This window comes from Girardinichthys multiradiatus, chromosome 19 (assembly GCF_021462225.1).
Source record: "Girardinichthys multiradiatus isolate DD_20200921_A chromosome 19, DD_fGirMul_XY1, whole genome shotgun sequence".
Classification (NCBI taxonomy): Eukaryota; Metazoa; Chordata; class Actinopteri; order Cyprinodontiformes; family Goodeidae; genus Girardinichthys; species Girardinichthys multiradiatus.
This window is the reverse complement of record NC_061811.1, coordinates 5,720,316-5,747,487: the sequence shown is the minus strand read 5'-3', so window position 1 is coordinate 5,747,487 and position 27,172 is coordinate 5,720,316. Positions and strand designations below refer to the sequence as shown.

General features: G+C 41.5%; 3 protein-coding genes across 7 annotated transcripts in view; 2 read left to right on the top strand and 1 right to left on the bottom strand.

Moving 5' to 3' along the window:
* Positions 1 to 1,434: 1,434 nt before the first annotated feature.
* On the top strand, positions 1,435 to 3,773 carry znf593 (zinc finger protein 593). Of its 2 annotated transcripts, none has more exons than XM_047345589.1 (4): positions 1,435 to 1,538; positions 1,782 to 1,997; positions 2,848 to 2,910; positions 3,011 to 3,773. In XM_047345589.1, exons 2-4 carry the CDS (start codon positions 1,798 to 1,800, stop codon positions 3,135 to 3,137), a joined length of 390 nt encoding a protein of 129 aa, XP_047201545.1. In that variant the 5' UTR covers positions 1,435 to 1,538; positions 1,782 to 1,797; the 3' UTR covers positions 3,138 to 3,773. The 2 variants fall into 2 exon arrangements, with proteins under 2 accessions (XP_047201545.1, XP_047201546.1); XM_047345590.1 differs by having other exon boundaries at positions 1,531 to 1,555.
* A 2,191-nt stretch (positions 3,774 to 5,964) lies between these two features.
* On the top strand, positions 5,965 to 18,202 carry selenon (selenoprotein N). Its single transcript, XM_047344850.1, has 12 exons — positions 5,965 to 6,367; positions 6,834 to 6,951; positions 8,324 to 8,454; positions 8,552 to 8,764; positions 8,844 to 8,968; positions 11,501 to 11,638; positions 11,706 to 11,787; positions 13,459 to 13,647; positions 13,725 to 13,830; positions 16,384 to 16,496; positions 16,587 to 16,688; positions 17,004 to 18,202. Exons 1-12 carry the CDS (start codon positions 6,182 to 6,184, stop codon positions 17,169 to 17,171), a joined length of 1,671 nt encoding a protein of 556 aa, XP_047200806.1. The 5' UTR covers positions 5,965 to 6,181; the 3' UTR covers positions 17,172 to 18,202.
* si:ch211-15d5.11 (oxidation resistance protein 1) overlaps positions 17,845 to 27,172 on the bottom strand; it is a 26,812-nt gene continuing 17,484 nt past the window's right edge. For all 4 annotated transcript variants that reach the window (XM_047344848.1, XM_047344846.1, XM_047344847.1 and 1 more), the window contains 8 exons: positions 25,803 to 26,140; positions 25,583 to 25,724; positions 24,477 to 24,660; positions 24,202 to 24,318; positions 22,180 to 22,332; positions 21,999 to 22,094; positions 20,434 to 20,507; positions 17,845 to 20,310 (listed from right to left, as the gene is read on the bottom strand). In XM_047344848.1, the coding sequence (XP_047200804.1) occupies positions 20,175 to 20,310; positions 20,434 to 20,507; positions 21,999 to 22,094; positions 22,180 to 22,332; positions 24,202 to 24,318; positions 24,477 to 24,660; positions 25,583 to 25,724; positions 25,803 to 26,140 (1,240 nt within the window). In that variant the 3' untranslated portion in view covers positions 17,845 to 20,174. The remainder of the gene's footprint in view (positions 20,311 to 20,433; positions 20,508 to 21,998; positions 22,095 to 22,179; positions 22,333 to 24,201; positions 24,319 to 24,476; positions 24,661 to 25,582; positions 25,725 to 25,802; positions 26,141 to 27,172) is intronic.

The following is a 27,172-nucleotide window of genomic DNA, read 5'->3' as shown; positions in this document are numbered from 1 at the left end:
ACCTGAGATGTGCAGAAACTGTTGGCTCCTTTAAATCAGGACTGAAAGCATCACTGTTTAGTGTTGCTTTTTTATAAAGATCAAGGTTTTTATCAGTTTATTTTTATTATGTATGAGCTTTTCTTTGATTTTAAACATGCATTTTAATATTGATGCTTTGTGATGGTTACATTTTCTTTATTTCTGTTAATATACTAGCTGTCCTTATGGTTATTTTCTTTCCTTATATTCATTTCCTTTCTTGTAAAGCACCCTGTGTATGAACGATGCTATACAAATAGACTTGCCTCACATATCATGGAGCACTGAGGTGTAAACCTCTTACCCACCATTGCACTTTACAGTATCTGGTTATCTGGGCTTCATTGACCACACAAATACTGTTTCACTATTACATTTATATTTTCAAATCAGTTACAAAGTGACTACCACTCTATTAATATAGCTTTGTCACAAAAAACTAAGCAACTGGAGCCTCCGCTTTTTATTTCAAGGACTTTTATTACAAGCAGCGTTCCTCCAGTACATAAAGAACATGTGAAAAATGCATTTTCCTTCAATGGAGCTTCAAATGTGGAACAAGGTACAACAGGAATTGAAACTGTTCAGCTTATTTCAGCTGATTCTGCTGCACGCTGGGGCAGCTGGTGGCACACTTGCCTTGCAGCAAGTAGGTTCTGGGATTGAATCCCAGACTGGCAGGAGTTCTCTCCAGGTAATCTGGCTTAACTCCCACAGTCCAAAAACACGACTGTTAGGTTAACTGATCGCTCTAATTAGACCTTAGGTATGAGTGTGTGTGTTTGTTTGTTCAGTGTTGCTATGTGTGATACTTGATTCTTTAAGGATGATAGAGAAAGCATCGCAGGATGGGGTTGTCCCTGTTTTTAATGTTTTCTTGCTTTTTCTGGTTGTTGGTTGTATTTCATCACCTGTATATTTATCAACATTGTTATGTTGTGATCTTGATTTTTGGAGACATTCCCTGTCATCTGATGAACCTGATTAAGGTGTTTGGCCATAATAACCATTGTTAGATTTGGAGGAAAAAGGAGTAAGCTCGCAAGTCTGACAACAGCACCCCAACGGTGAGGCACAGAGGTGAAAGCATCATGTTGTGGGGTTGTTTTGCAGCAGGAAGGACTGAAGCACCTTACATACTAGATGGAAGAACATTATGTGGGAATTTGGAAGCAACGTCTGAAGACATTAGGCAGAAAAGGTATGCAAACTTCTAAATTTAAAGAAAGTTAAAACTTCTCCAAACATTTCCCTCTCTCCCTATTCTTGCAATTAGAAATGATTTCGGGAATCCAGACTTAAAACAAGAAAGGTTTGGTCTGATTTAATGTCAGACAGTGAGAGAAAAAAGGCAGTTGTCTTTTTTATGTCGTATTATTTGTTTTTAACTTCATATGCTCGCTTTTTTCACCTAGGTTTAATTGGTGATATTTGGCGCCCTCTACTGGTGAACAAATTAACTATTGTGATAACCCGGAAGTACATCAATCCATCTCCCTCGGCTACACGTGTAGAAGGTAAGCAAAGTCTGAAGGTCTGTCTGTTACGATGTTTTTTAGATGAAATTCCCTTATATCTTGATTTATTCAGTGATTATTTGTGACATAATAATGCAAAGTAGACATTTCTGAACATATAAATGTGATTTAAAGCTAATTTGCAGTCCTTTAAACGCATTTGGTTTGTAGGTGACGTCAGATGCCTTGTGATCAGTGGGCTGAATCTAGCTGTAAATGATGTTGTCTTTGTGTGCCATCCAGTCCGGCTCTGTCCAACATGGGGAAGTCCAAACAAACAGGGAACCACAATAACGGCAAGAAGAAGAACATCGCAAAGAAGTGGAAGACCAAGCGTAGGACCAAAGACCTGGACCAGATCCACTCAGACATGAAGCCAGAGACTGCAGCCAAACTGCTGCATCAGGAAGTGGACTACGACGTGACCGGATGTGCGCAACACTACTGCTTACACTGCGCGTAAGTGTTGAATGTGAGCCCCACTTTCCCCAGGGTCAGCTCAGCACTGCATGCTGACAGGGTCAGGTAGAAGGACCCAACAGGAAATAAGAGAGGACATATTCATCATCAGCGAGCTCATGTTGGAGGTTATATTAGATTTTAACATCAGCATAAAGTCAATTATTATCACCCTGATAATTGGTCTGTTGTCATCCTGTCTTCCCACACAGCCTGGAAGTGTAAGGAGAATTATGGAATTTCATTTCTGTATTTTCCAGGTCTGGAAAAGAATGAAAAAAGAAAATAAGTGTATGGAAAAATCTCTGTATTTCCAGACTTTCATCCTTCACATTGTTTAAATGTCGTCTCCTTCCCTCTTCTCTCTGCCTTAATACTTTCTTTCATTCAAATCCTTCCTTATTTTCTTTCTGTCTTTCTTTACTAGTCATCTTTTCCTTCTATCCTTCATTTCTTTCCTAACTTTCCTTCCTTCCCTGTATGCTACATCTGTTCCTTATTTCTTTTTATTTCTCTTTTTTTGTACCCTAGATGCCATCTTTCCTTCCTAGTTCTTCCTTTCTTTCTTCCTAGTGTCCTGTCTTCCTTTCTTATTTTGTCCTACCAGCATTTCCTGCTTTCTGTCCGTCCTTCCTTCCTTCCTTCTATCCTACCTCAAGTGCTCTTAAATCTGTTGTTCTGTCTTTGTGTCCTACCTCCCTTCCTTTAGTCTTGTTTCTGGCTTTTCAAGGTTTGATATTGAATGCTTGCACGGTCTAGAATTACAGTACAGACCAAACGTTTGGACACACCTTCTCATTCAAAGAGTTTTCTTTATTTTCATGACTATGTTTGACCTCTTGTCTTGCAGGAGATACTTTGTTGACATGAGATCCTTGAAAGAGCACTTCAAGACCAAAGTGCACAAAAAACGGTAGGTCCCAGTCCTTGGGCAATGCCGAGCAATCACATGGAGAAAGTGTTGGACTTGTAGGTGTAGGAGGTTCGCAGCTCACCTGTCAATGTGTCTGCAGGTTAAAGCAGCTCAGGGAGGAGCCGTACACACAGGCAGAGGCAGAGCGAGCTGCAGGAATGGGCTCCTACATCCCTCCAAAAACCATTGAAGTGAAGACGCAGCCTACTGAGGAGGACATGGACTGAAAGCTGTTTACGTTACTGCATGGACTCTCAATAACGCGGGGGGGTCTGCTTGTGTTATTTATTATGGTCACAATGCCAGATTGCTTGGGTGAATGCATCTTTGTGACATCTTATAATCTTTTGCTGCAGGTATCCATGTAAACAAGTACGTGGCAGCAGCACTTGCAGAATAATAGACTTCATATAGAGTCATTTTGTATATGTGGGGGATTCTAGGAGGAACAGTTCTTCAGCTGGAGGTCTCTGTCTACATGTCAGTGATAAATATGTTTTACAGGTTTCTCTCCAATCAGGGATCCTATGTGGTGTTGATAGGTCTGCAATATTTTCCATGTCTGGATTAAAAGGAACTGACTATGATAAAATGTAAAATGTTCCAGACTTTATCCCTTATTCTGTTATCGAAAAGATAAAATCCTTATTCGTAAGGAATAAAGTGCTTCTTATAGTGAGTAATATCTGATGTACCTCAGTTATTTTCAAATTACCACATTTGAAGTTGTCAAAATTATTGAGCAGTCTAATTTTAAAGGGGTTAATTGTTGCTTTGCTTTAGGATATGGTCACATTTGTTTTAAAAATTAAAAAATAGAAACATTCAGGTAGAAAAATACTAATAAAATTGATTTTATAGAGTCTCAAGTGTTGATGTTAATGAGAAAACACACAGCAAAGTGGCAGACAACTGGCAGCATGCAGTTTAACACAAAGGCAAACTAATAAAACAGACTGTACAGTAAGGGCAAAATTACAAGGTAAGAAAAACCCATTTTTAAAAACCGTATTGGTTCTAAGAAATGCGTAACTGAGTAGGATCATTTACAAATGTACAAACTGCTTGTATGAATGGTTTATGCTAAAAAACAAAACTTCAATAATATGGAAAACCTGAAGCAGGGGGGATGTAAACAACTTGATTTTGGGAGCAGTGATGGTTGTACAGCTGCTGGGAGGAAGGAGCTGATGTGGGAATAAATCAGAACTGTTTACATGGTTTTAAATGATAACATTTAATTATTATTTAAAGTAAATAACATTTTTATTTTAAACTGTAAATGAACGACTGCAGTGCATTGCAAACCTATTTGTACACCTTGATCTTCTCCACATTACAACCAAAAACCTGAAGGTTTTTAATCTGGATTTTATGGCAGACTGACACAAAGCAGCGGTTAACTGTGAAGTAGAAGGAAAATAATGTAGACCAGAAAGTCCAACCTTGGTCTCATCTGACCAGAACATCTTTCTCATGTCTGCCGTGTTCCCTACATGATTTGCTGCAAACTTTAAACCAGACTTCTTCAGGCTTTCTGTCATCAGTGGTTTTCTTCTTGCCACCTTTCCATAAAGGCCTGATTTCTGGAGTTTATGACTGAGAATGGTCAAAGCTGAAACTATTCATCACAGTGAAGTTCACAGTTTTTATTTTCTGCATGATCTAAGACCCTGGGTGTGTTTATTCACCGTTTCATGATCAGCATGGAAATGTCCACCTCGGCTGATTTGAGGACAAGTGGTTTGAAAAATAACAGCAGTTCTCTTTCTGGCACAAAAACGTGCAATTAAAGCTTGTTAAAGAGACATTCTTTGGATGCCCCTTTAGGTGGGAGTTATGGGCCAGCACATCAAGTTAGAAATATTTAGGAGTCTGTGAACAAGTGTTTCCGGTTTGTGTTGAAAATAGGATGAGGTCGGATTGCATTTTTCCCCTGAGGTTCGTCAACAGTTGGGTTTTAGACTACAGATCAAGCCAGAACTTTTAAGACTGAAGGAATTATTCTCCTGTCTGTGTTTTTAGATCTGGCCATGCACCTAAAAGCTCCAGGTTTTTTTTTTTTATCCCTCAGTGACTGAGTTATCAATTACCAATGGTGACAGGGTGCCTGATTGCTCAAAAATCCTTTTTATTTATTAAACTGATCCTGGATCGTTTGGCAGGATTACTTTTTGAAGATCATCCCATTCTTTATCCGTTGAAGGGATTTTAGGCAAATTGTGAGGAAGCCTCTATGCTAGCATGACACCAGACTCATTCACCTTTTTTCCATTTCTTCCTCCAAGCAAAATAAGATCCCTAAGATCCCCTCTGTATTCTGCATTCCAGTCCCGGTGCTTTCTGCAGAATCCCGGTCTGTTCTTGATGTTTTTTCTTAGAGATAAGTTGACCTATGCTGTCCTTCATAACAGCCCAGCATCCAAAGCACTTTGACTCACGGTGCGTACAGGAGCGTTCCAACATGCCTGCTGCCATTCCTCAGTGAGCTCTGCACTGGTGGAAACCCATCTCTTTGGACCTTTTGCAGTGCGCTGAAGCACTTTTTTTCCAAGCTGCTGAACTGCAGATTTTTCTAAAGGATCTGAGTTATTCAACAAATTGGGATGCAGTCTTACTATCAGCAGCATCCTTGCCTGTGAAGCTCTTTTAATGAAAATCCATTGTTTTCTGGAAGTCATATTTGACAAAAGAAGAATGATAGAAGTATTTTTTTTTTTTTGAGAAAATGTTTTGAAAAAATGAGATGACAAGCTCTAACAAACTGCAACATTTGTATTTATCAATACATTTGTTCTTCTCCTTCGTTTTATGATACCAAATGTGCATCGCTTTTCTCCTGCTCATCCTCCTGTATGTAGCAACTGCATAATGAGGACAACATATAGCTGAAAGTAATTTATAACCACTAAACACTTTCACTTTATTTTCCTTACATGAATTATGTGACATTCAACCCAAGTCGCTAGAGGTCTTTCGACCGTCTGAGCTTTTATTGTGAAGGTCACCTTGCAGAATATCCGGTTTATTGTATGGACCAATCATTTCGCTTGACGCATGTAACCGCTTCCATATGGTTCCAGTCTGGATGTGGGAAATAAATCTGGGCAGCTAGCAGCCAGAGGAAGAACTCAAGGCTGGGAAAGAGGCGCTTCTCCCGGCTGGAGGCTCAGAGATCTCCCGGCGGATTCTGCTGGTTTGTCGAAGTTCTGTCTGCAGCTGGTTCAGGACCTCATCAGGCTACAATGAGCTGCTGAAGAGGAGGTCAAGAATGGCCGCAGACGTAGATAAAACAATCCCGGAGAAAGAGCGGAGGAACGGGCACAATGGACAGACGAGTCCGGGATCTGGATCCTGGTTCTACAGAGGGATGTGGACCCTGCTGGTGGTCTGTGCGGTCCCCCTTGTTGCTTTTGGGATAAAGTACTACCAAGATTCCCAGCTCCTCAGGCGTCATGTAAGATCCACGTCTGGGATTTTATCTCAGACACAGCAGCGTTGATTCAATGACCTGGAATTAATCATAGAAATTAGATTTCCATCACCTACATTAGACGCTTTTAAAAGCTCCATCCGTGATTTTCTCGTGCTTTTATTGGGCGGGTAGGTGGGTCTGTCTGCCTGCCAGCAGCTGAAACATCACCAAGCCTTAAATCCACAGTAGTTTGGCTCTCCCAAGTTATTTGTGCACCCCCTCCCCCCGTTGTACAGCCGCTGGTAGGCACAAGGATGGTTCTTCTCAGTGCTGGACTGGTCTTCATCCAGGCAGAATTAATGCATCAGTTACCGTAGAGGCATTTCTGTGTCTACAAACATGACTTAAACATGTGATTACTCTGGAGTATATGACTGTGTCCTAGTTTTTGGTGCAGAATTAGAAATCTTTAAAGCATTTTATGACAAAGATCTCTGTTACTCCTCAGGAGGAGGGCATTCGAGCTCTGGGTGCCGAGGGCCTTTTTCTCTTCTCCTCCTTGGACACGGACCATGACCTCTATCTGAGTCCTGAGGAGTTCAAACCCATTGCAGAGAAGCTTACAGGTGCATCATTTCAGCCTTTCTGATTCATTTCATTTCTGTTCTCTCATACCCGTAAATAAAATCTAGGGTAACTAACTGCCTTCACCTAATTAGAAAGCAAGAGTCCACCTGTGTGTAATTTAAACTAAACAAACAAGCTTCATGAAGACCAAGAAGCACAGCAGACAGAAAGAAAGTTGTGGAGAAGGTTAAAGCAGAGTCAGATTGTAAAACAATACTCCAAACCTTGAACATTTTACAGAGCTGTGTTCAATCCATCATCCGGGACATGGAGAGAAATGTCAGAACTAAACCTACCAAGACATGAACATCCACTTAAACTGACAGGCCAGGCAACAAGCGCTTTAGTCACATAGGCAGCCATTAGGCCCACAGTAAATGTGGAGGAGCTGCAGAGATCCATAGCTCAGATGAGACAATCTGTCGACCAGACCACTGTTGGGTGTACACTCTACAAATCTGGCCTCTATGGAAGAGGGGCGAGAAGAAAGCTGTTGAATGAAAGTCATAAAAGTCCCCATTTGTAGTTTGCTAGAAGCCATGTAGGGGCAGTGGCACCCCAACCCTGGTCATCAGGGCCCAGTGTCCTGCATATTTTAGTGATCTCAGTGCTCCAGCACAGCTGATTTAAAAAGTTGCACCACATACCTCCTCAGCATGTCATCAAGTGCTACAGAAGCCTGTTAACACATTTAAGTCAAGTGTGTGGCAGCAAGTCCTTCAACTTGTAGATGTGTCCCTTCTCCAACATACCAGAATCACATTAATGGGTCGTTACCAGGCTTCTGCAGAGTTGATGAGGGAATTCAGCTATTTGAATCAGGTGTGTTGGAGAAGGGATGCATCTAAAACTTGCAGCTTAGTAGTCCTGCAGGACTGGGCTTGGGTACCCCTGGTTTAGGTCATAGCAAATGCATTTGTTAGAATGACCTAGTCAAAGTCGAGAACAAAATCCAATTGATAAGAGGCAAGACTTGATAACTGATGATCACAAACTTCAGTCTTCAGTCTCTGGATGGGCAAAGGTGGAAGAGATGTATCCAAAAGGATCTGGAGCTGTAACTGTAGTGAAAGGAGGTTCTGGAAAGTACTGGGCGGCTTCCAGACAGAATGTTGCACGTTTTACTCCAGTTTCCAGACCCCAAAACCCTAATCCTCAACTCATACTACGGGTCTGTGTACTGGTCTATGAATGACTGCAGGTTTGGGAGTGAAGATGGGTGAATGGGACTCTGAGTGGTCAACATTATTTCTTTCCCATAAAATCTCAATGAAAACCTTGAGGTTTGTAGTTTTAATGAGATAAAAACTGTGCAGAAGTTTAGGGGTATACATACTTTTGCAAAGTGCTGTAACAGTATTTTCCTTGCAGGGATCACACCCCCAGTGGATTTGGAGGAGGACGTGATTGACGACCCAAATGGAGAGACTTTGGTCTTGGAGGCCAAAATGCAGCCTCTGTTGCTGGAATCCATGACAAAAAGCAGGGATGGTTTTCTTGGAGTAAGAAAACAACAATGCTCTGTGCTGTTATGAAAAAAGGTCCAAATATCCAGAACCAGCAGATGATTTGTAATAATTATGCATTATTTCTGTGCAGGTTTCTCACAGCTCCCTGAGTGGTCTTCGCTCCTGGACGAGCCCTGCGGTGCCCTCCTCTTCATTCCCTGCCAGCCAGTTCAGAGTGTTCCTGCCCCCAAAGGGCAAAGTGGAGGTGGGAGACGCATGGTGGGTGATTCCCAGCGAGCTCAACATCTTCACTGGCTACCTGCCCAACAACCGTTACCACCCTCCCACCCCGAAGGGCAAAGAGGTGATCTGACACTCCTGCTCAGTCTGTTTGAGTTCTAACTATGCATCATGTACTGATGGGACCTGTTCTCCGGTTGTAGGTTCTGATCCACTCCCTGTTGAGCATGTTCCACCCTCTGCCTTTTATCAAGTCACGTTTTGCCCCGCAGGGCACAGTCGCCTGCATTCGGGCCAGCAATGAGTTTTATTATGACATCGTCTTCAGGTGAGGAAGCAGCCTGAGAGAAGTTTAATTCACTTTGGTTTTGCTTTTTCAGCACCATTTTCTGTTTTTCCAACCTCAGGGCCTTCTGTCTGGAATATATAATGAATGTTGACTGTATTATTTGTTTTGGCAGGCAGCCACTGCCGACATTGACACACAGTGATACAATCCTTTACAGAAATCTGATTGAAAATTGTAGCTGAAATCAGTTCCTGCATTGTAAACTACTGCAGAAATGCACAAAGACACCTCAGATTTGACCTTTCTATTGATGTTAATTCATGATTTTGGAGAGTGACTATTCTAATATATCACAGTGAATAATGAGAGGAACAAATAAAGCCTTTGTCATTATATTTGTTGTTGAAATAATGGCCGTGTTGCATCAGTCAAACAGGCATCAAGCTGGGACTGCATAAAAATAACAGAAGCTGCACTGTTGATAGTATTAGATGGGTGCAAGGCTGGGAACTGTAGCTGCAGATGGAGATGTTTGAAGAACACCTGAGATCGTTTCACTACAACACTTCTTCCTCATTCAAATCACACTCCTTTTTAAACATCAGGTCCAAGAACTCCAGACACATTTATCCTCAGTTGTCATAAAAACAAATTGAACAAAACAGAAATAAAGCTTAACAGAAAACTGTTTTTGTGGGAAAAGAACCCAGATTGAATGAACGAGCATCAAATATTTAAAAATGAAATAAAATGATGGAAAAAAGAAAACATGGTTAATGGATATAACAAAAGGGTAATAATACACTCACTATGCACCTCAGCTTACAGGATATTAAACTTGGAAAACACTGAAGGGCTCTAATCCTCAGAGCCAATAAGAAACATGTGGTGGGTTATTTGAAATGGTAACGCTCCCCCAGAGCAGGAATTGTTCATCACTCAGCTTTGTAGTATTTCTTGTAATGATGATAAAAATGAAAATGCACCTGTGACAGCATACAGTTAGAGGCTCACAAACACAATTAATGCTTTACTGCATTAGCTCAGTTCATTACCACATGCCATCAGTCATGCATCAGTCTGTTATTATTCTGTATACAACTTTTTAAATGCGTCAACCTGTAACTTATCTCAACACATTTCAAGTCATTTGAGATTTGTCATTTAGCTCTTCAGAAGAAAGGGATATTTAGGCTCCTTCTCATGTGAGATTTTTGTGAACGCCATGCATTTGTCCTGCTAAACAGCCCAGAATAATTACATTCATTCAATTAACGTTTTAAAGGTGCTGGAATTTAAAACGACGACAGAATCAATCCCAACCATGCACTCAGCCTTTGGGGTTTGCAAACATCATCAATTAGATTTGATTATTTTCACTGTAAATCTGTTTTCTTGACGATTATAAATGATTCGATTGTTGCCGATGCCTCTTTGTAATGTGGGATTGGAGCTAAAACACAACACTAGGACATATGACATCACACATCCCTCAATCAGTCGCAAAACGGTAATCTAGGAATACACATATCGCAATGACCTCTTTACAGTTACGTATAGCACTATTGAGGGGCCGAAGCACAGCTATATTTGTAGACACCATATAAATAACAAAGAGTCATCATTGACGACAAATATTAGTGCGTGGTAGAAGGCTGGGAACCCCAGGAACAGAGAAGTCAGAGTCGCTACTCTGATAAAAGTGTGAGACCATAGATGCACCTAGAAGAACGTCTTTTCTCCAGGTCCCTTCACGCATCCTTGCTGGACTGCAGGTCAAGTCAAAATAACTTCGTCCTCCTGTAGGGGCCGTCCTAGAATTTTTTTTTGAAATATGAGAAACATGTGACTCTGTCAGGTGATATGCTAAAAATTTCTGGCTGAATGTCTGTCAAAATATGTTGAGGTTTTCCTGATATAAATGATGTGATTTTATTCATTTAGAAATTCAGTGAGCTTTAAAATGACCAATTATTAGTTGTAACTTGAAATATTGATAATTTAAGTGACATTGTGGACAGTTTTATTCTCTCTTAGTTTAAAGAAAACGTTTTAGAAAACTGAATGTAATCTGTTTTTTTGTATTGGTCGTCTGGCATTACATAACTAAAGCCACCCATGACTGGTTGAGGAGACCTTTGTGACGTCTCCTCCCCTGGAAGTGTGCAGGGTGCCGAGCTGAACTGATTCTGGACACTTAGAAAAGACCAAACCTTAGAACAGCTTCGTAAACTAATGGTTGTTGAGTATGAGGGCAGAAATTTGACTTTTCATACTCGGCTCCTGAACCTAACAAATCTATAATACTCCTGCTTATAAACTGATCTGTGTGTAATGCATACGAATAACTATGATTTTACCTTTACACTTATACTCCCACGGATAGCGCTCTGGATTATTGGAATTATGAAAATCGTGTGGGCGTGTCATTTATCATGTTCAAATAGTTTTTTTTCTGAATGCCTGACAGCTTGAGCTTGGTAAAAAAACATCTGATGAAGATCGGTGCATTTCAAATCAAATCACTTTCTTTGGCACAAACTGAGTCTCTTCTTGTGTTCACACATGCAGGATTCACGCAGAGTTCCAGCTCAATGTCGTTCCAAACTTTCCTTTCTGGTTCACCCCGGGTCAGTTCACCGGGAACATCGTCGTCTCAAAGGATGCTTCCCACGTCCGTCACTTCCACCTTTATGTCCCCAGTAACAGGTAAGCCGCTGTGTGTTTTCCCTCTGCGCTGCTCAGTCACACTGAGACATGTCCCCGCGTGCCGCAGGTCTCTCAACGTGGACATGGAGTGGCTCTATGGAGCCAGCGAGAGCAGCAACATGGAGGTGGACATCGGATATCTGCCACAGGTAACATTTCCTCTCACATACAGGAATCATCAGATATTCACATCACTTTCTGTTCTCTCTGTAACACAGTGACTATTTATAGTGTGAAGAGTGGTTCACTCAATCTTTTATAAGTAGTGTATTGTTAAGCCTTTAAACTGTACGGAAATATGTTTGTAAAATGGATCTAAAATTTCAATACTTTTTAACTTGTAATGTGACGCATATCCTGTATGGATCAACTAAAACAAATCTGTCAGAAGAATAATAAAAAATACAGCTGCAATTTGTCATGAAAACACAATTTCATCCAGTTTCAGCTTTCATTTGTTGGAGTGTTACAGCTTCCCACATCTTGACTTACCTGCAAAAGTTCTGCTAATTATCAGATTGAGAAGACATCTGTAGTCCACAGCTGTCTTCAGGCAACCCCACAGACTCTGAGTTAAATTTACTTCTGGACTCTGGCTATGTTCATTTACGTCTGGTGAAATCACCCTTCTATTGATTTGAATGAATGATTTGAGTTACTGTGATGCTGAAGATGGAATCCCTCCTCATCTTCACCTCTCTTGAAGGCGCCTGAAGGTTTTGGTTGTACACTGGCATGTATTTCAAACTGTTCATAAGTTCATCCTGCTTTTCCATCTTACAAAAGTTTGCCCAGAGCATGATACGGCCACCACCGTGTTTCAGTGTGGGTATGGTGTTAATTTGATGATGCACAGTGTGGTTTTTGTGCCGAACGTAACTTGTAGATCTGTGGCCCAAAACTTGAAGTCTGTTTTCATCGGACCATAACCCACTCTTGCACATAGTTTTTGGAGATTGTTGCCAGGACGGGTAGTTTGCGTCTCAGAACCCTCCTTAGTCCAGACATTTGGAGAATCCAGAAGATTGTCACAAGTAGAACACAACCGACATCCCTGCAGCTTCTTCGGTCCTCCTGTCAGAAACCCTGATCAGCTTTTCATCAATTTTTGAGATCCGTCCAAGAATGTGCAGAAACATATGCGCCAGACTTTTTCGAAACCTTCTCCTGAATGATGGTTTTAAATCAATTACATCCTGTAAAACGAATCCCACTATGGAAGCTAAACCTTGTCGTATTTCCTATAAACTGGTTGCGGAGATGAGGACCGCCACGGGCTAAACTCAGAGATAAGACCTGCTCGATGCGTGCTCCAAACAAACTCCAGGCCACTTGTGGGTCAGCAGCAATACATTTATTCTGTTCCAAAATCAACCAAAACCATTCAATATTGCATGAGAATGAAGCACCAACAGAGACACAGATTGACCCGACCAGGTCCAATCAATACGATGCACGGCATTATTACTCGATATGACAGGGTGAACAGAAAAAATGACCCCACCTCCCCATCCATCAGTGTGCCAGTTCTGCGCGGTTACCTCTGCCGTATTATGAATTAGCTAATTTTACTCGTATGACACCTGTAACTAATGGCAGGTGTGAACTCAAGCAAATTGAATGTTGAAACTGGATCAGTGCTTCAACTTTAACGGTGTGCTCACTTTTTCATTTCTTGCATTTTCCTCCCAACAGTTCTGAGCATAGATGTGACACTTAAGCTGGTAAAAGGTTGAAGTCATGGAAAAGCTGGCGTTTTAACAGGACTTTTAGATCCACTGTACGTGTAATGTCTCTGAAGAAAACTCGTTCTTTTGTAGTTGGAACTGCAGTCTGTGGGCCCCTCCACTCCCTCTGTCATTGTGGACGAGGAGGGAAACGTCATCGACAGTCAGGACGGGAGCAGCGAACCGATCCAGTTCGTCTTTGAGGAAATTCACTGGACTTCAGAGATGAGTCAGGAGGAAGCTTTCCACCGCATGGAGGTCACCTTCTACCCGTTCAAGAAGGTTGGCATTCATGAGAGAGGATGAATGATCAGTGTGTGACAGCAGGGGTTTGATGTTGACATGGTGTGCGCTTGCAGGTGCCCTACTTGCCTTTCGCCGAGGCTTTTGAGCGAGCCGAAGCAGAGCAGAAACTGGTGCACTCCATTCTGCTGTGGGGAGCTTTAGATGATCAGTCCTGCTGAGGTGAGGTCGTTAACGAGGAGCTAATTCTACAGGACTGGATTATGCGAAGAAGTGTTTGCTGGTCACATCTAGTGTAAATGTGTCAGCTGATTGATTTTAATAACACTAAGATAAGATGAGTAAACACAGAAGGCAGTTTTTGATATAATTTCATTTATTAAGAGAAGAAAGTGGTCCAAACCAACCTGGCCCTATAGTTGTGTGACGCTTGGCAGAAACAGCCCTTTTCTGCAGAATTGTTTTATCAGCAAGAGTGAGCGGTTTTAGGTCATTCCTCAGCATCTCAAACAGATTTAGGTCTGGTCTAGACTAGGTCCTTCTAAACACTCTTGTTTTAGCCACGAACGTGCCTGCTTGCTCTGGATCATTTTCTTGCTTTATAACCCAAATGTGGTTTAGCTTAAAGGCACGAACTGATGGCCGGACATTTTCCTGTAGGATTTTCTGGTGAAGAGCAGAACTTGTGGCAAGTCGTCCACGTTCTGAAGCAGCAAAGCAGCCCCAGACCATCACACTGCTACCACCGTGTTCAGGGTTCTTTAGTGACTTCTTTTAGTGACGCCTGAATATGGTTTATGATTTTGAAATAAAAAAATGTGTTAATTAACTAATTACCAGATGGAGGGCATTTATATTTTCACGTAGGACCAGGTTGGTTTGGATAGTTTTATTCCTGTAATGACGGTTTTTACTCAGGTTATTTGTGCCTGATATTAACATTAGTTTGATCTGGAACATGTAAGTGGGATGAAAAAGCAGAACTGGTTTGTAAGGGGCAAATAGTTTTTTTTACAGCACTGATGAAAACACTAAGACTAAAGGAACACAGATTTTAGCATCAGTTTTGGCCAACCCATGTTAGGCACTTTGTTTATAAGTTACCAACAGATCAGTTACACACACAGCTCAAAAAAATAAAGGGAACACTTAAACAACACAATATAACTCCAAGAAAATCAAACTTCTGTGAAGTCAAACTGTCCACTTAGGAAGCAACACTGATTAACAATTAATTTCACATATTGTTGTTCAAATGAAATAGACAACAGGAGGAAATCTTTGGCGATTATCAAGACACTCAATAAAGGAGTGGTTCTGCAGGTGGGGACCACAGACCACTTCTCAGTACCGATGCTTTCTGGCTGATGTTTTGGTCACTTTTGAATGTTGGTGGTGCTTTCACACTCGTGGTAACATGAGACGGACTCTACAACCCACACAAGTGGCTCAGGTAGTGCAGCTCATTCAGGATGGCACATCAATGCAAGCTGTGGCAAGAAGGTTTGCTGTGTCTGTCAGCGTAGTGTCCAGAGCCTAGAGGCGCTACCAGGAGACAGACCAGTACACCAGGAGACGTGGAGGAAACCGTAGGAGGGCAACAACCCAGCAGCAGGACCGCTACCTCTGCCTTTGTGCAAGGAGGAACAGGAGGAGCACTGGCAGAACCCTGCAGAATGACCTCCAGCAGACCACAAATGTGCATGTGTCTGCACAAACGGTTAGAAACCGACTCCATGAGGATGGTATGAGGGCCCGACGTCCACAAATGGGGGTTGTTCTCACAGTCCAACACCGTGCAGGATGCTTGGCATTTGCCAGAGAACACCAGGATTGGCAAATTCGCCACTGGTGCCCTGTGGTCTTCACAGATGAAAGCAAGTTCACACTGAGCACATGTGACAGACGTGACAGAGTCTGGAGACACCGTGGAGAGAGATCTGCTGCCTGCAACATCCTTCAACATGACTGGTTTGGCAGTGGGTCAGTAATGATGTGGGGCGGCATTTCTTTGGAGGGCCACACGGTCCTCAATGTGCTCGCCAGAGGTAGCCTGACTGCCATTAGGTACCGAGATGAGATCCTCAGACCCCTTGTGAGACCATATGCTGGTGCGGTTGACCCTGGGTTCCTCCTAATGCAGGACAATGCTAGACCTCATGTGGCTGGAGTGTGTCAGCAGTTCCTGCAAGATGAAGACATTGAAACTATGGACAGGCCCGCCCGTTCCCCAGACCTGAATCCGATTGATCACATCTGGGACATCATGTCTCGCTCCATCTACCAACGTCACGTTGCACCACAGACGGTCCAGGAGTTGGCGGATGCTTTAGTCCAGGTCTGGGAGGAGATCCCTCAGGAGACCATCCGCCGTCTCATCTGGAGCATGACCAGGTGTTGTAGGGAGGTCATACAGACACATGGAGGTCACACACAATACTGAGCCTCATTTTGACTTGTTTTAAGGACATTACATCAAAGTTGGATCAGCCTGTAGTGTGTTTTTCCTCTTTAATTTTGTGTGTGACTCCAAATCCAGGCCTCCATTGGTTAATAAATTTGATTTCCATTGATGATTTTTGTGTGATTTTGTTGTCAGCACATTCAACTTTGTACAGAACAAAGTATTCAATGAGAATATTTCATTCATTCAGATCTAGGATGTTTTATTTGAATGTTCCCTTTATTTTTTTAGCAGTCTAGTTTTTGAAGCTCTGCACTGTTAGTTTAGTACTTTCATCTTTTCACCTTCACTTTGTCCTCAAACGTCTGCAGGTTCGGGGCGAACTCTCCGGGAGACGGTCCTGGAAAGTTCGCCCGTCCTCGCTCTGCTCAACCAGAGCTTCATCAGCAGCTGGTCTCTGGTCAAAGAGCTGGAGAACATGCAAGTGAGTGATCAGGGCCACCAGAAACCAGTGAAACCAGTTAACTGTTGTGCAACAATACAACCGTTTGTTTCTGTTTAAAACCTGTTTCAGGCTGACGAGCAGAACCCTGCACTGAGTGTAAAGGCCCGCTTACATCTGGAGAAGTACAGTTTCCCCGTGGAGATGTTGGTGGCACTGCCCAATGGAACTATTGTAAATACAGCTTTTATGTATGACCTATGTAAAAATGTTCATTTAGCAAATACATTTCAGAAGAATCTGCAGCAGGATGCATGCATTGGTTCTTATGAATAACTCTAAGAATAGTATTTAATAAGTATTCATAATTTAAGCCATCCTCATTCTGTAAACAGACTGCCCTGAATTATGTTTTGCTTGAACAACGTTTGGAAACTTGGTGTCAGTTTGTCTGGTCACTAGTTGTAGAGGTATCCAGCCTTCCTTCCTGATGAGATAAGCATTTGGCTCCACAGCTGAAAGGAATCAGCTTTCATGTGTGTCCCTCAGGTCCATCACATCAATGCTAACTACTTCCTGGACCAGACAGCAATGAAACCAGAGGACGAAGGAGCAGCTTTCAGCTTTTCTGGGGGATTCGAGGACCCCTCGACATCCACGTACATCAGCTTCCTGAAGGAGGGGCTGGAGAAGGCCAAGGACTACGTCACCCAGTAATATGTGTGAATTTGATAACTCCTGAGCCCCTCAGCCTGTAAAAGGGACTGTAAAGACCTAGGATCAGGAAAATACCACCAATAAGCATGTAAAGATTTCCCATCTGTTTGCAGCAAAGAATCTGTTTTTTTTTTCCATTTTGTTCACTTTGTTCTTATTTATTCAAACATCTTTTGTGGTTAAAAATTACATTTTTTTTTAGTGATTTCTGCCTTTGTTGGTTTAAAATAAACATTTTAAGTGGCTTACATAGTGAAAGAGACAATCATGTAGCCATATTTAGACATCTATAAGCAGCAGCTAACTGATGTGTAGGTCAGGTCTGCAAAGTGGCACCAAAATGCAGGACAAACTAAATTATCATGCAGCACTGCAGACAATAGGCTCTTGTTCATGGTTTTGCATGGGAACAGGTTTACTGCTGAGTGTAGCCAGAGCTGGGGGGTAGGGGCTCTTGTTGCCTCCAGCTGTGCTTTGCGCAGTTTATGAAGACGTCACCTGAAAGCTCTCTGAGCCGGGGGATGCCTGATGTTGTTGCCAGCGCGGCTGGATGGAACAAAGTCCTCTGACTCAGGAGGAGACCCAAACTGTGGCACATAATGTAGATTGTTTTTTTTTTTTTGCATTTGAAAGCATTGTATGGTTCTGATATTAATGTAATCAGACCAAAGACCATTGTTTTTGATTTATTAGATTAATTTCCACCTGCTTCATATTTACACATATGAGACAAAACTGATGTTTTAGCTATAAAGATATTATACTGATTATACAGCAAGCTTGATAGTATCTGTACCTAGACAAGAAACTTTTTATCTCATGCTTCAGTGTGTTCCTCATGTCCTTAATTTACATTTACATATAAAACAAGATGCAGAGAATCATAGCTGGTACCACAAGCTTTCCAGAAAATCAAGAACTTTAACCAAGTCATTTCTGTTTGCTGCACAAAGCCTTTGGAGTAACCACACAGTTATTCTCTGACCCATTTGTGCAATTTTTCCATAATAAATACACTTTTTCTGTACAAATAAGAGTGTTTCTTTCTCAGCAACAATCTTGGAAACAGTTCTGTTCAGAAGTCTGCATCCACTATTCATCTGCATTAATGTCAAAGAGTAGAGTTCATTTAAAATGGTTAATTTCCTGACACCATGCTTTTAAGTAGGGATGAACCGATACAAAACTTGTTCTTATGGCTGATAACTGATATTCAGCGATATTATATAAATTATATTTCCCTACCCGTTCAACAACATAAAAAAAAATGACCACACCGCTCACATTGCTTCTCTGCTTCAGTTAAATAGCCCACAATCCTGCGCTGCATCACCAGTTTTACTTGTGGGGCCGATACAGATATGTTAAAAAATGACTAACGATGTTAATGCAGATATATTGTGCATCCATACCTCTAAGCATAGTCCACATTTTTTCCACAAGGCTGAGGTCGAGGCTATTCTCAAAACTTAATGTTAGCCTCGTTCATCCACCCCCAAAAGCCCTTTTGATTTCAGTCTGGGATCATTGCACTGATGGAACACCCAATAGTGCCCAAGTCTCCACCACATGACCCAAACTGTACCCCTCAGATGAAAGGAAAAGTAGTTTGGATGTTAAGGACCAACCTGGAAATTACTGGGGCTCAAACCTGTTGTAAAATGGAAGTTAATTTTCTCATCAACCTGGACTGAAAGTACACTGACCAAGCCAGAAGACCCCGCCCCAAAAAAGACTCCTTTTAGCCTGACCGGGAGCTGCCGCACGGACGAGCTACATGCCTCAAAGAGAAACATTTTATGGTTAGACAAGACAAACATTGAGTAGTTTGAAGAAAGATGTTTGTAGGATTCATGTTGAGGGCTTTAAACCTAAAAACACCGCACACATTTTCAAACATGGTGATGGCAGCATCATGCCGAGGGCATTTTGCTGCTAGTTTTTCTGGTTTATTGCACAGGGTGAATGAATTGTTCTGACTGGAAATTGATCCAAAACTGTTTTTGAGTTACCAAAGCAGACTCACATTAAGTTTCTGGGATCACCCTTGTTTATGGACTATGTTTAAAAGCCAGGTTTGTGGCAGAAAACCAACCATCTAAAGAAGCTCTACCATTTCTGCCAAGAGGAGTGGATCCATGCAGAATTATGCCAGAAGTTTATTGATGGCTACAAAAGTGTGTGGTTTCTCTGCAGCTTGCTAAGGAACGTTTAACAAAATATTAGTGTGGAGCTTGTTTGGATTAGAGAAAAGTCACAATAGGCACAAACCAGTGAATCCAATTCTGTTTTTTAAAAGCCATTCAAATTGTTTTCTCTATATTAACTCCAGCATTCAAAAAAAAAAGAATAGTTCAAACACATTATTAAAAGCCCCAAATTCATATGACATCCATACAGATGAGTGGATGCAACCCTCTGGCCAGCCCTGTAGATCCATTATACAACCATTCAAATTCACATTAATTAATCAATCCACAGTACTGATTGATGTAAATCAGGTAGATTGGTCAATCAGAGTCAGTATATTACAGTTACAGCCATAATGTAAGTCATTCTACACCTTCTCCTTCACGTTGAGAGACCTCAGTGGTGGAATACAGTGTTCAGGCACCATACCAGATGGACGAAAAAGCCATTTATACCTCCAGCGTCAACTGAAGAGTAACATATTTTAAGATTAGTCATGCATTAAGATGGCAGGCACAGGATTGTATTTATTTATGTTAAATTATAAAATGACGTGAGGGTGCTAATTTACATTAAGACCAAAGTCCATTCTCTGACACTTGCAATGGATTCAAAGAATCTAGTCTGGTACCAGTTCAGCTGCGCTCAGTTTGGCTGCCAAACCCACAGGAATGGGTCGGACATTTACAACAGTCGACCATCTGAACCCCACTCAGGGAAAGAGTCCACAGCACATGACTCTAGTTTGATAAAAGATATGGATGTGATTGGGATAGACGAGCAGCTTCTACTTTTCAGTGACCAGCAGTCTCCTCAGCTAAATGTCCACACCTCCAGCTCCATGATGCGGAAATCATCGGTTTCAGAGAGGCAGCAGTTGTTGAAGGTGTAGCACGGACTGCTGCGCCCCAGGTACAGGTTCTCATCGACCCACAGCCCAAAGTGACCACTGAGCAGATAGAGACACAGAGGGTGGGTGGGTGTAGAATAAATCTTTGGAAAAAAAGTCTTTCAACTTTGTGTTTACATGCATGTACAAAATAAAAGAAATCTAATGCTAAAAACGCTTTACCTTCCACCGCCAACAGCGAAGCAGTCCAAGTCTCCTTTAATAAAAAAGGAGTTCTCTCCCGTCCACCTGAAGCACTGAGATGACAGACAAAATGACCACAAATAGCTTCTCAAACAGAGTCCAGCAAAATCGTTCATAACGATTCAACTTTCCCACGTATTGTTACAACCACAATCATTATTAATCTTTATTTCAGACAGAATTAGTTCATATTATTAAAATAGCACTGACATAGAAACATCAATCTTCAAGCAGATAAAACTATCAACGATGAAAATATAAAGAAAATTGCTCCAGTGTTTAAAGAAGCTTGACATATACCTTGCCTCACCACATGTTTTAGCAGCCAAGCCTCTTACTATTGATTTTTTTTTTTTACTCATTCAACGGCACATTTATACATATAGTTCCTCAGTAAGCCATGAAAGGTTGGAACTGCTCGTGACAAACCTTTGACTTGCAGACATCCATTTTGGAAGCCAAGTGAAGACTAAATGCTTCCTGAAAAGCCACCTGCCGTTTGTTCATTATGGTTTGATCCTTAATTACACCCCAAGTGAGCCGTATAAAAAGAGGTACCATGGTAACATCATCTATGCACATGTAAAACTTACGTGGCAACATATCAGCTTGAATGAACAACTCCTACAATTATGAAGTAAAAAAAAAAGGGACACATTGTTTTAACATTTTTAAAATAAACATCTGAAAAGTGTGGCGAGTAGTCAGAATCAGCCACCCTGACTGAAAGTGTTGAGTTAGAGTAGAAATACTTTGGCTGCAATTATAGATGTAACTCTAATGGAGTATGTCTCTATCAGGTTTGCACATTCAGAAATTGAAACAGCTCAAGTCTTCCAACATTGTTTGTGGAAAATTTTAAATGGAACTTCTAATGGTTTTCTATCAGCATTGGCTTTGAATGCCTTTCTTCCACAAACACACTTTTGTGGAGTGCAATACAAATGGTTAGATGGTAACTCTGGAGGATCTCTGCAGCTCCCCCAGAGTTTCCATGGGCCACTTTGCTACTTCTCTATGTAATGCTCTCCTTAGCCAGCCTGTCAGTTTAGATGGACGTCCATGTCTTGGTAGGTCTGCAGATGGTCCATTCCTTTTGCATCTTCAGATGATGGATTGAACAGAGCTCTAGTTGTAGAAGCTAACCCTGCTTTAAACTTCTCCACAACTCTTTCCCTGACTGTCTGCTGTGTTTCTTGGTCTTCATGATGCTGTTTCTTCTCTAATGTTCTCTAACAGAGAGGGACCTCTGAGGCCAGAAACAGAACATCTGCTGTAAGATTAAATTACACACAGGTGGACTCAATCTACTTACATGCACATGTTTGCAGTGCACGGTATGCTAATCCATCTTCAAAAACATTTCGAGGAACATAAATGATCAAATTCTGGGGATCTGTCATCTCAAATGCTGTAAATTGTCTAATTCTCTGATGTTTTTTTACCTTGACAAGAACAATAAAGTTGGAATTTGTTGTGTATAGGCTATATTTAATAAATCTGGTCAATATTGGCGTTCTCAGGATGTTTATCAGTTATACTACCTTAAAACGAGGATGCAACATGAAGAGGAAGGTTTCTCCTGTACCATAGAAATTCTCACTGGGTCTCAGAGGATCAGAGAGAAAGGCTCCGAAAAGCTGATGGGAGTGAAGCCACAAGAGAAAAAAATTACGAAAACTAACTAGACTGCAGCACATTCATAGTTTATGTTACAGATTTTACCTCATCTAGTGCATCCTTTATGACAATCAGCACAGGAGAGTCAGTGTTGCTGAGTTTCCTGTAAAGAGACTTGAGGCTGGCGCCATGACGGGACGTGCTGTAAGCCAGCTGCCACGTCTGGCCCACCGTCCTGGGGGGAAGCTCCTTACACAGCTGAAAAAAGCAAAAAGGAGCAGAAATGATAATAAAACAGCAAGAACAATGCCACGGGTATCCTAGAAAATAAATATGTACGTAGACCCTGTTTGTCTGTTTAACCCAGAGTCTTTCAAAAGTATTTAACCACCTTCAGCCTTTTCACATTTTATCAATTTACAACCAGAAACCTCAATGTTTTGTTTTGGGTTTTTTTGCAATACAAAACCAGCATGATCCACTTTATTTGAACTGAATGCTCAACATCTGTTGAGTCCAGTAAGAAAACACAAGTCACAACATGCTCAATTTAGACATGAAAGTTCCTAAAACATTGAATTCTAAGACACTTAGAAGCTCAAACTCTGCACTTAAAGTCAAAGCGTGTGTAAAATGTAAGTGGTTGAGTTGATAAAACCAGTTGATTACAGCAACCAACAGATAATGATAATAACCAGCAGATCATGCTGATCAATGAGAGATAATATTTTGCAAATACTGCTGTTGCTGCACCACCAAACTTTACTGCTTCTGTTATTAAGACTTAAAAACAATAATAGCTTCTATACTTATAACTTTAAATTTCAATGAAGGGTCTGCCATTAAAGATACTGTGCATCATCCAGGTACTCTTTCAGTTGTACTGTGGTGGTTCTGGTGCAGAAACCTCTGAAAAGCCATTTTGGACATAAAATTTTTCAAGCATCACCTGACATCTAAAAAAGAAATGCAGTTAAAATCCTTGCTAATTTAGTGTTGCAGCGTCGTTAATTAACACCAGCAGACATTTAATAAGCGCCCCCTGATGTTCAAAAAGTATAGCACAAACTCATGGTGGCGCTAAATGAGTAACTGCCCTCCAATCATTACAGCCAGTAGCTTTAAAAAGCTCTCATATCTCACTTCAAGGTTGGAGGATTTATTTCCTATCTCATTTATAAATCATGAATTAATAAAAATGTCACAATGGCTTGAAAAATATACAAATGACTGCAAAACGGGATTATGACATGATAAACAACTAAAATTATTAATAAAGATTTAAAAAAACAATGAATTAAAAATGTTAATTGATTTCCACATATTTACTTTTTAAATTATTGTTAGAAACTCATGGCTGTCAGGATATGAGTGCACACTTACTAACAGACAGGCCATTAGGCGTTTGTTAACCACTGTATGGTGTTTAATTAACTCCTGGTGGCGCTATACTGATTACAAACCAGGTGGTGTTGATTGGGTGTGCAGAGGTGCTAAATTAACAGCAAGTGGCGCTAATTAGATCATCAGAAGGCACTGTAAGCTGCCTTTTATGTCTAAAACGGCTTTCCATATACAGCTGGTCCGGCGGGTTCTGAGACTCCGAGTTGAATCTCCTTATTCCTTTCTGCTCTTACATTAAAGGAGCCATCACGTCAAAACTAGGCTTAAAAGCCCATTCCTTTCATTTTAATTAACAATTAACAGTTACAATGGATCATTCTTATCATCATTAACTGACATTTTTATTTTAGTGTTGATGCTTCATTTGAATCTCCTTGCTTTTTTATCTGTAGTAAAGTTCACACACTGGAAAGTAAATAAATCATCTTTCAGATTTCAGTTATCAAACTGACTAATTTATGAATATGATAGCTTAACAGATTTCTTGCTACAGCAGTGATAAAATACTTCTAACATCACAGAAATCACTCAATTTTAAAGTGAAATAAAAGAAACTCAATAGGAATGAAAACTTTAGAACATCAGGTAGTCTGCTCTATCATATTTAAGTCTGGCTGATGAAGGCTTCACTTTATCCAGCCTTTTCAGCTTCAAACACAGTGCACGTATGCAGAGTATACTGGGTGTGCAGAGTGTGAAGAGTGGCCAGAGTGTGCTGCTCACCTCTCTGACATGCGAAGCCTCCAGAATATGGCTGTTGTCGATGATGTTACTAATTCCTTCGGGTTCCCTGTCGATTACCATGAGTGGCTTGTCTTTATTCTCTTCCATCAACACCATCTCCACAGAAGAAAAACATCCATTTTTAAAAAATACATCCAGAAGCTAAAAAACATTTTAATCCACAGGTATGAAAGTCCACCTGAGGGTCACATGGCCTTTCTCTGCTGTATACACACCCAAGCCACAATAACATTCATCTTTCTGAACCCACTCACCTCCCAGTCGTCCCCTGAGCCGCGGAGTGCCTGAAACATCTCTTCATCCTCTTCTCCCTCTTGTCCTCTATCCTCAATGAGAACAAACTCCTCCTCATCATGATCGGTCTCCCCCTCCTCCTCCCCCTCCAATATATACAGGTCTGGCCGTCGAAGCTTCAGATAAAAGCGCAGCTCCTCGGAGCTGCAGCGGGAGCAGGATGAGTCAGGATTACAGAGATGACAAACAACAGCGACAGCTGCACCAACACGCTGGAAAAGGAGACTCTGCTGTGAGCAAACTGGGAGGCTTTTGTTAAAACAGTATTTATTATCAGGTCTCCTTTTCCTCAGGAAGATTGTTGATCATCTCTGTTATTCGGATGTGGAAAGAGGACAGAAAAATAACAAATCTGCAAGTTTACTTCTAAAGTAATTCAGTTAAAAAGTCACTAGCTAACATGTACAAGTCCTGACTTTAAATGGGTTGGAAGGAGCATTCACTTACTTCGGTAAAGCAGCAAAAAGCTCTAAAAGCAAAACACCTACAATGGAAATTTTACAAAGCCAAACAGCAAAGATTTGGCCCTTCTAGCTTTTTTAAGTAATAACAAACAGGTCTTATATTGATGCGTTTCAGTAAAGTAGAATATAATAGAAATGTTTTATTTGATTCAGGAATTTCTTTCAAAAACTGAAGCCCAGGTTGCTGGACCTGGTGTCTCCCATCTCTTGATACCTGTGTTTAGAGTGATTTGCAGTGATAGTTTCTCAAACACATTTTGGTCTCATCTCACCAGAGCAGCTACTTCTAGATCTTTTCTGTGTTCTCTACATGGTTTGCAGCTAGCCTTGAACATTCTTTCTTATTGCCACTCTGTTCTGTAGACAGATTGTCCCACCTGAGCTGTGGATCCCTGCAACCCTTCCAGAGTTACTGTGGGCCTTGTCTTTTTCTATGATTAATGCTCTCCTTGCTCAGCTTGTTAGTCTAGGTGGACGTTCATGTCTTGTTAGGTATGCAGTTGGTCCATCCTTTTTGTCTTCACTTGATGGACTAAATGGAGCTCTGTCAGATGTTCGAAGGTTCAAATATTGTTTTAAAAAAAAGTGAGACACTTTTTTACCTTTCTTGTGTCAGGGCCAACCAGGTGTCCCTTCTGGGTAAAGTTTTTGATGGGTTAGGCTTCGTCTTTCCTGCAGATGACTGAGCCCGCAGTCGCACAAACATCAAATCCCCAAGACTTCCCACTGACGGTCTTTGAGGAACTGGAAAGCAAATGGACTTCGAGTAAAGAAGATATACACATGAAAGCAGCAGACGTAAAGGACTGACGATATTCCCACCTGCAGTCTGACTCTTCACAGAAGATTTCTCCATGTCTGGCTGCTCCACCTCTGGACTGCCACAGCAGAAGGTGGTGGCATTGCTCAGGACAGCCAAACCGCCCACAGGATCCTCAGGCAGCACCTCAAGAGAGCTGCTCTCCAGCCCCCCCTCCACATCGGCCATATCTCTGCTCTCCTCGTCCTCCTCTGAAACCTCCTTAGTTAGGCTCAGGATGGAACTGGGCATCACTGATGGAACTGGGGGAGACTCCTCCTGCTTTTTGCTTTGGAGGCTGCCTGCTTGACCTTTGGTGATTTTGAGCTTCTGAAAAAGTTTCTTTTCTTTTCGCCTCCTTCTGCAATAAAAACAACAAAAGCGGCTATATTAGCTTTTTACACTGACAGGCCAAAACAAAAGTCACCACCAAAAAAAAAAGGTCACACGCTCTAATATTTCATTGGACCGCCTTTAGCTTTGATTACGGCACACATTCGCTGTGACATTCTTTCGATAAGCTTCTGCAATGTCACAAGATTTATTTCCACCCAGTGTTGCATTAATTTTTCACCAAGATCTTGCATTGATGATGGTAGAGTCCCAAAGATTCTCAATGGGGTTAAGGTCTGGACTCTGGTGGCCAATCCCTTTCTGAGAATAATGTCTCATGCTCCCTGAACCACTCTTTCACAGTTTGAGCTCGATGAATCCTGGCATTGTCATCTTGGAATATGCCCGTGTCATCAGGGAAGAAAAAATCCATTGATGGAACAACCTGGTCATTCAGTTTATTCAGGTAGTCAGCTGACCTCATTCTTTGAACACATACTATTGCTGAACCCAGACCTGACCACCTGCAGCAACCCCAGATCATAGCACTGCCCCCACAGGCTGGTACAGTAGGCACTAGGCATGATGGGTGCATCACTTCACCTGCATCTATTCTTATCCTGATGGGTTAGGGTTAGGGTTACCATCACTCTGGAACAGGGTAAATCTGGACTCATCGGACCATATGACTTTCTTCCATTGCTCCAGAGTCCAATCTTTATGCTCCCTAGCAAATTGAAGCCTTTTTTCTGGTTAGCCTCACTGATTACTGGTTTTCTTAAGGCTACACAGCTGTTCAGTCCCAATCTCTTGAGTTCCCTTCCTTTCACTATTAAACATAGCCTGGAGTTCTACTGTTGTTTCTCTTTGAATTGATTTCACCAAATGTGATCGCCGATCACTTCAACATTCAGGATATTTTTCCGGCCACATTTCTTCCTTGAAGACGATGGGTCCCCACTATCCTTCCAGTTTTTAATAATGCGTTGGACAGTTCTTAACCCAGTTTCGGTAGTTTCTGCAATATTCTTAGATGTTTTCTCTGCTTGATGCATGCTAA